The sequence below is a fragment of the Vombatus ursinus genome, unplaced genomic scaffold (genome assembly GCF_900497805.2).
Source record: "Vombatus ursinus unplaced genomic scaffold, bare-nosed wombat genome assembly UNPS02001419.1, whole genome shotgun sequence".
Lineage (NCBI taxonomy): Eukaryota > Metazoa > Chordata > Mammalia > Diprotodontia > Vombatidae > Vombatus > Vombatus ursinus.
Window position 1 is genome coordinate 30,002,116 of NW_020941197.1, and position 8,131 is coordinate 30,010,246.

The 8,131-nt window shown below is 41.5% G+C and overlaps 1 protein-coding gene across 1 annotated transcript in view; it reads right to left on the reverse strand.

The window, feature by feature from the left end:
• Nucleotides 1-6,037, reverse strand: part of IGSF11 (immunoglobulin superfamily member 11) — a 189,020-nt gene extending 182,983 nt beyond the window's left edge. The window contains exon 1 of the mRNA XM_027867686.1: nucleotides 5,980-6,037. Coding sequence (XP_027723487.1) covers nucleotides 5,980-6,031 — 52 coding nt within the window. The 5' untranslated portion in view covers nucleotides 6,032-6,037. The remainder of the gene's footprint in view (nucleotides 1-5,979) is intronic.
• Nucleotides 6,038-8,131: the final 2,094 nt, after the last annotated feature.

An 8,131-nucleotide genomic window follows, 5' to 3' on the forward strand; every position in this document is an offset into this window, starting at 1 on the left:
TCTAAGTACTGCATTTTAAAATAAACTTTTGGAGGGCTCATCATCATCTAAAAGGATTGTGATAGCTGAGTATATGACAGTTTCAAGTAGGTTTGGCTAAACTAAAACTCTAGCATCAGAACCTTGGGAAGCATTTTTGAAAATTATTTTCATTTCTCCTGAAAGGAGAAAAATTTCTTCAAGTTATTTGCCAGAATTCTTCTGGTTTTGTTTCCAAACAAAAATAAAACCCCCACCACAGTAGAAATGCTTCAATGCTGTACCACTAATTTAATGTCACAATGTTACAAATGTCTCTAGGACCTTGGTTCCCCATGGAACCAGCCACATCCTCCCCATCTCACCAGCCTGTCATCATCCTTTGACTTCAGAGCCTCAGCTTTCCTCCCCAACAACTGTCTGAAGCCCAGGAATTTTTCTGAAATCAGTGCTTCTGAGTTCTCAATGGTGTTGCTGTCCATGCTGCATCAAAATAAAGCTTGTGCCTTAAGTGTATCATGTGATCAGACAGCTTAAATGGAGAGACACTTCTGACCTCATGTTGTAATGAATCTTTTCATTTAATAGCTTCTATGATAGGCACAGAAAAAAAGTCTTAGTATGAACTGTCTGAGTGCCAGAATAAGAAAACTGCCCCATTTTACAGAAGTGACCATTTTAATGACATGCACTAAAACAGGATTCTACCCGAAGTATGGAGAAGGCCAGGGGCCACATGATCTAACATGATGTCGCAGCATCTGATGATCTCAAGCAAGAAGAGCCTTGGCTTAAATCCCAGATGGGCTACTTACTACCACAATTACCTTAGGAAGGTCACTACACCTTTCTAGGCTCATCTGTGAAATGAGGGTTGGTCTGGATGGCCTCTAAGGTCCTTTGTAGTTCAAAAAATATGTTTTTACGGCACAAAATTTGCAACTCACTTCTGGCTCAATCTATACGTCTTTAAAATGAGGACTTCATTACATTACCTTATCAAAACTGGTGTAACTTGCCATTTCTGTGATTTAGAGGTGTTAGTAATGCAAAAAGTTACTATTATTTAGTAACAATTGGAAGAGGGAACTAGTTATCCAAACGTTCATGGAAAGGGGGAAAACGTTTTTCCAATACAGCGAGATAAGCTAAATTAAAAAGTTAATGAATTCACATTCCACTTTTGGGACCATTATCGGCTGAAAGCTGATGAATTTTGAATACACATATGAGCTTATAATCTCCTAAACCAGTGGCTCTCAAACTGTGACCCAGAAATCTTTGTTGGGCCTCCAAAAGACAGGCATGGGGGAAAGAAGAAAAGGGGCTGATTCCAAATGCAAAAGCGAGATAGGGTGTTGTCTGGATGAGTTTCCTTTCCAACTCAGGGAGAAGCGAGAGGAAGGGTGGAGATTTTTATTCTAGGTGACTGTGATGCAGGAAATTCACCAACTACAGCTTCAGAGCATCAGTCAAGACTTGCAGGATAGAAATGAGGCCATATTTGCAAAGACAGGGATTATTAGGGAAAACTGTACGGGACCATATGCAAACTTGGCCCCAACTTAACCAGTGTTATCCCTGTTTTCATATACCTCAACTGCATAATCTTATGCACTAGCACATCACCTTATTTGACACCAAATCACACGGGGGAAGTATGAAGATTTAAAAGAGAATTTTCAGTATAGATGTTTCCACTATCAAAGTGTGATAACACATTTGAAAATCTGCCACATACTGTTACCAAGGGGGGAAAAAAACGTCAAAACAAGCACCCTTTATCATTGCATCATTGCCTCCTGTCTGACAGCAATACAAGTATCATGTTTTAAGAAACCTGTGTAGAAAAAGTTTTGTGCCTTATATATATTGGTCACAATGTGAGATGATATGTAAAGCTCCAATTTCTTAAAATGTCCACCCAAATTTGGTAGGCTACATGTGGCCCAAACTTGAAGTCCTAAATAAAAAGCACTACATTCCAAAATTGATACTTAATGAATCTAGGGGTGAAATTTACACTAAAATGCACAGAATTCCTTCCCACTTAGGTTTATGACTCTCCTCATTTGTATTTATAACTAAGGCCCCCAGCACACTGAATAGACCTACTGTGGTACACTCACGGAAGAGCATGGACAAGAATCAGGTGTGGATGGATGGCAGTCTGCATGATTAGAGGGAATTCACATTGATGAAGTCTCAGGTCCATCTGAACATTAAATGACTACTATTTTTCTTTGCAGATATGCTGCAAAGAAGGCAGCATGGTAAAAGGAAAAACACCAGATTTGAAGTCAGAGGGCTGGGTTCTAACCCCAGCTGCACTGCCTGCTACATGTAGGACATCTCTACCTTTTTTATAAAATGAGGGGTGTGGACTAAATGATATTGAAGTTTCTTTTCAATACAAACTCTGTGAAATCTAAATTCTTTACTATTTTTAAACCCATGCCATGGAGTTCTATAGGCATGGATTTTTCTCTTAAAAGTTTTAAGTGAGGCCACAGAAATAAATCAAGAGAAGCCCTCTAGAGCTGGAAGTTTAACTAAATCAGATTTCCTAATGAATTTTCTTTTGCTGATAATATTTCTTTCATTTCATTATTGATTCAATGTTATACATTTCAAATTTCACATGTTGTATCTACCATATTTGTAGTTCATAATGATATAATTTTGAGTCAGTCATATCAAGATGCATTACAGCAACTGCTTTTTCTTTACATTTATCATGCCTGGTACCAGGTGCCCCCCTACTAGAACATTCTCAGTTTTGGGCTTTCTCACTTAAAAAATAAGATATAAAAATGTAAATAGCACAGACAGAAATATGATGAGATCAGTCAATAATAAGCATTTATTAAATATCTACTATGTGCCAGGCTCTGTGCAAAACCTTACAGACACAAAGAAAGCAAAAGACAGTCCCTGTTCACAAGGAGTTCATAGTGTAATGAGGGAAACATACAAATAACTATGTACAAACAATATATATGTACATGTGCACTATATACATATACATGTACATACATGTATAGGATAAATTGAAAATAATCAACAGAGGGAAGGAATAAGTTTTCTATAAAAAGAGTCAGGAATTGAGGTTATTTAGTCTAGAATAAAGACTGCTAAGGTAAACATGGTGAAAGCTGAAGGTTATTAGAGAGACTAGTTGAATTTTTCAACTAGAAATTCGGCCAAACCTATAACACAGAAATCTACTGGAAATACTCACCCAAGTATACTTACAGCACTTCAAACCTATCTATCCAGTCTTATGTCCCACTACTCAATAAGAAATGACCTCCACTTCATGGAAACAGCCCTACTCTCCATTCCTAAACACACTGTCCTGACTTCATGACTTTGTCATTCTCTCCGCCCAGACTATCTTTTCCACATCCCACCGTCCATCTATTGAAAATTCTCCTCGTCGTTCTAGGCTCACTTCAAAATCCAAACCCTCTACCTGAAAGAAAGTTCTTCCTCTCTGAATCTCCACAGCACTTTTTTCCTCTCTAACAACCATCACCACATTCAGCCTTAAATTACAATGGACATGTCTCTTACCTCCCCTAATAAGCGTAAAATGCCTTGAAGTTAGTTAGGGACCCTTATTCATCCCTGTACTCTCCAGCGTAATGAGCACAGTGTCCTGGAATTCGGCCAATGCTCAGTAAATACATGCTGGATGAATCGGTTTTAGGGAGCTAGTGAAGAATGCTACCGACAATGGATTAACCCCAGCAACGCTTTAAAACAGGATAACTTCTCGAGAGACTGATAGTCCTAAGTAAGTGACCTTTTAAGGTTCCCTCTACGAGGCGGCAAGGAGTCACAGTGGATTGAAAGCCTGGCTTGAAGTGAGAAACATCTGATTTCAAATCCAGCCTCACACACTTACTTACTAGTTGTGTGACCCCGGACAAGTCATTTAACCTTGCTTGCCTCAGTTTCCTCATCTGTAGAATAAGCTGGAGGAGGAAATGGCAAAGCACTCTAGTATCCTTGCCAAGAAAGTCCCAAATGGGATCATGAAGAGTCAAACACCACAGAAACAACTAAACAACAACAGTCTAAGGAGTCATTGAATCATTTCAGTTCTTAAGAAATATCCAAAACTAAAATACACAAGGGAAGCATACACAACAATAACAACAGCTAACACGTATATAGAGCTTGCTATGTGCCGGGCAATTTACAATTATTAACTCATTTGACCTTCACAACAACCCTAGAAGGTAGGTACTGTTATGCCCATTTTACAGACAGAGGAAAATGAAAGAGAGTTTAAGTGATTTGCCCAGGATCATATAACTAGCAAGTACCTGAAGCTAAACTTGAACTCAGATCTTCCTGACTTCATGCCTGGTCGAGTGAAGGCATTCTATCCACTGCACCACCTAGCTACCCCTGCAATCAAATCTCCCCTGGTCCTTCAGATGACAGTTTATACTAATCTTGATTAGTTGGAGAGGTTGAAGCAAAAGCCCACTCACTCTTCAGGATGTAACACATGAAGGATGTAAGAAAGGAAAAGTAACCAATAGGAGAGCTGCTGTCTACCACACAAGGAGGGGAATTGCAGCCTACTCACTTTAACCATCTGGGAACATGACCAAATCTAGTTTAAAGACACAATATGAGATAGATATACATACATATATATACATATATATATATATTCACAAAATCATTACCAAACCTAGTTTGAAGACACAAAATGATATATATGTATATTATATTCACAAAATCATTATTTGTGTATAACTACTGATTCACACATATGGAGCTCCAGAAAAATGCTTTGTATTTTTATATTTATATTTATGCCTTCGACAGTTTCTGTGGGAAAAGGGGCTTTATCAAGTGCTTTCTTCTCCTCTTCCCTACTAAGTGAACCAATCATTCACCAGATAACAACTCAGAGTTGGTTCCCAGTCTGAAGACAAATTGATTGGCAAACCAATAACAGTATAAAATTGGGCAAACCTCAACAGTCTCCACAAAATTCAGGAAAGTTAACTAAAACTTTTTAAAAATGAATTTTCAAAACCAATTTCACCAAATCTTCATTATTAATTACATCAGAACACATTCTGCAGAAGGTGAAGCAGGAAACAGAGAAAAAGAGTATGGATGAAAAGATGCTTTATACAAGAAAACCGGTGTCAAAACTACAAAAGCAACTTAAATGAAAACAAACGAGTTAAAAAGATAAACAGGGTGCAAGAAAAAATAATTAAGGAAACCTTTTAAAAGAAATTTTGAGGGGAAGGCACATACTTATTCTGATCATAATACCATGTGGCAACTTACATTTTCGTGGAATTTTCAAAAAATTTTTATTCTGAACTTAACTAACTTCAAATAAAATGAACATTTTTACAGACATTATGGAGCAGAAGGAGGGCAATGTACATAAAAATGAGACTCTAAGCCTCGGAGCAGCATAAAATATATTTTACTTTTTAAGCATAAAATATATTCATCGAGTCAATTTCAAAGCTGACCTGTTTGCAGAATTCACATTTCCATCTACAATAAAGATCAATGAATGTGTCTGCGTCTGTATTCTTAAGAGACTTGGGTAGAAACCCATACACGAAGTTTTATGAATTCGTTAAAAAGCTCATCCTTGGACCTCGGAAGTTAGCTCCAAATACCGTCCCAAGCTGGCTACAAGAGTCATTTAAATGGGGTTGCGTTTCCAGACGGGCAGTAGATTTGGGCAGGGTGGGTGAGAGGCGGAAGGTAGGTCTCACGGGGGGCGGGGGGAGCGCGATGATCGATCTTCAGTTAGAATAGATGAAGGCTGGATGGGGGAAGGCGTCGCGGATCGATCAGCTCGCTGGAGTGGGCACCAGGCTGGCCCTGGTTAAACAGATGGGCAGCAACCGGCCCCAGGAAAAGTTGAGATTCCCGGGCCCGCTGGAGGCACTTGCCCCACCTGTGCCCAAACCACCTGGGAGGGAGAGGAGTGTGGGGTCTTACCTAGTAGAGAGAGGAGCAGCAGGGGCGCCAGAGGGGAGCCCCTCGAAGTCATTCCGGGGGCTGCCAGGAGCCCGCCTCCCTCGCCCCCTACCCGGCTCCGCGTCGCAGCACTACGGGGGCTTCGGCCGGGGTCCTCGCTCGCTGTCCCCGAAGACCACCCGGCTTGGCTCCGGCCGCTACCTTCCGCAGGTTCCCTCCGCCGGTCCTGGGCGCCTCTAGCAGCCCTCCCCGGCCAGTCCCCTCAAGCAGCGCCCCGGGGCGCTCAGAGCCAGCCGCCGCCGCCGCCGCCTCCTGACGGGCGCACCAGTGCGAGCAGCAGCAGCGCCGCCGCCACCTCGCGCTGCCCCGGGAGCCGCCGCGCGGGCCCCTAGCGCTGCCCCGGGAGCCACACCCCCCCAGGCCCCGCCGCTCCCTCCCGCCCCTCTGCCCCAACCACCCCGCACGCCTTCCCCTAAAGCACACCCCCGCACCGTCGCCCCGGCAACCGCGGAGACGCGACTCCAGTGCGACGCCTAGCGGCCCACCCGCAGGGCTAGGCGCGCATTCCCCAGCCCGCGGCCACCTGTGGACTTCTGGCTCCGCCCCCACCTCCAAGGTCACCAATCAGGGCTGGGAATCCCAGAGCGGCGTGATCCAGCCCCCAGCCTCCGGGCAGAGCTTCTCTGGAACTTTTTTTAGACTGAGGATGGATGGTCTATCGGATTCCTGAATGCATTCAGCCGGGCGTACGAGTTTGTGGTCATGGCTTTGCTTGAACAACATTTTTGGCCCTCAGTTTCCTCTCTAAAAGAAAGAAGTAGATACGGAGGCCTGTGAGCTCCTTGAGGGCAGAGACTGTCTTTTACAAGCAATTAGATAATGCAGTGGATAGAGCTCTGGGCCTGGAGTCAGGAAGACCTGAGTTCAAATTTAGCCTCAGGTATTTACTAGCTATATGACCCTAGGCAAGTCACTTAACCTCAGTTTTATTAACTGTAAAATGAGGATAATAGTATGTACCACACAGGTTTTTGTAAGGATCAAAAGAGGTGAGATTTGCAGAAATGCATAGCCCATAGTGAGATAACAAATGTTTATTGGCTGAATTTTTAAAAAATTATTTTAACTCTTTCAATATAATTTGTTTCCTTTTTAATCCTATGTGTGTTATTTTATGCAATTAAAAGCATTTTCTGAGAAGAATTTCACCAGACTGCCAAAGGGGTCCATGACACAAAATTGAAAACTCCTGCTGTATGGCCCTGTCCAGCTCTAGATCCTTTTCTAGATCCATGAACTTTTGTGCCCTAAAAGGATAAGCACTCTTTCAAGCAAGAAGCTATATGGCTCTGATCAGGTTATTCTCCTGCTGTAGTTTTCCAACCACTGTCTTCTTTTGGGTACCATTCAATATTTCCTTCAGATATCTGAAAATAGTTTTTTCTTCCTTCAAGTTTAGCTTCTCTAGGATAAACAATTTTTAAAAACCTTTGGCAAAATTGGTAAGTAGGCCAAGTTTCTCTTCAACATCCTTCCCCCTGCTTCCTCTTTCTATACTCTTCTCCCCACCTAATACCACTTGCTAGTAGGACAGGCATGCATATAAGTCATTTACACCACTGTGTGAATTTAAACTTGTTACTTTTCCAGGAAGACTGCTTTTTAATTTAATTTCTAATTAAAGAATAGAGGTATTAATTAAAGTATCTTCAGGCCTTCCTTGAACCTAAGATTTTGCCACATAGCTAGGTGGCTATTTAAGCTCCAATCTGATCCCAATTCCCATTAAAAAGTCTAATTCATATCTTGATAGAGTCTATTTCCCATTCCTTTTCTATTTTGATTGATTTTCTATTGAAATCCAATGATTCTATTCTGCTCAACTGATCATCTGAGCCCTTTACTGATGACTTTCCTTCTAGAAAGAGTAATCAAACTTGCTACCTCTACTTACCAATTCTCTCTTCAAACTCTCCAATCTCTAGTAAAACTATCCTGCCCAAGGTCACCAAAGTTTTATTAATTGCCAAGTCCAGTAGACTCTTCTCAGGCTCAGGCCCCTTGAATTTTCTATAACATGTGACATTGGTCTCTATTCCATTCATGATTCTACTACCTCGGTTTTCATAACACTGATTTATCTTGGTTATTACTACATACTTAATAGTTGCTC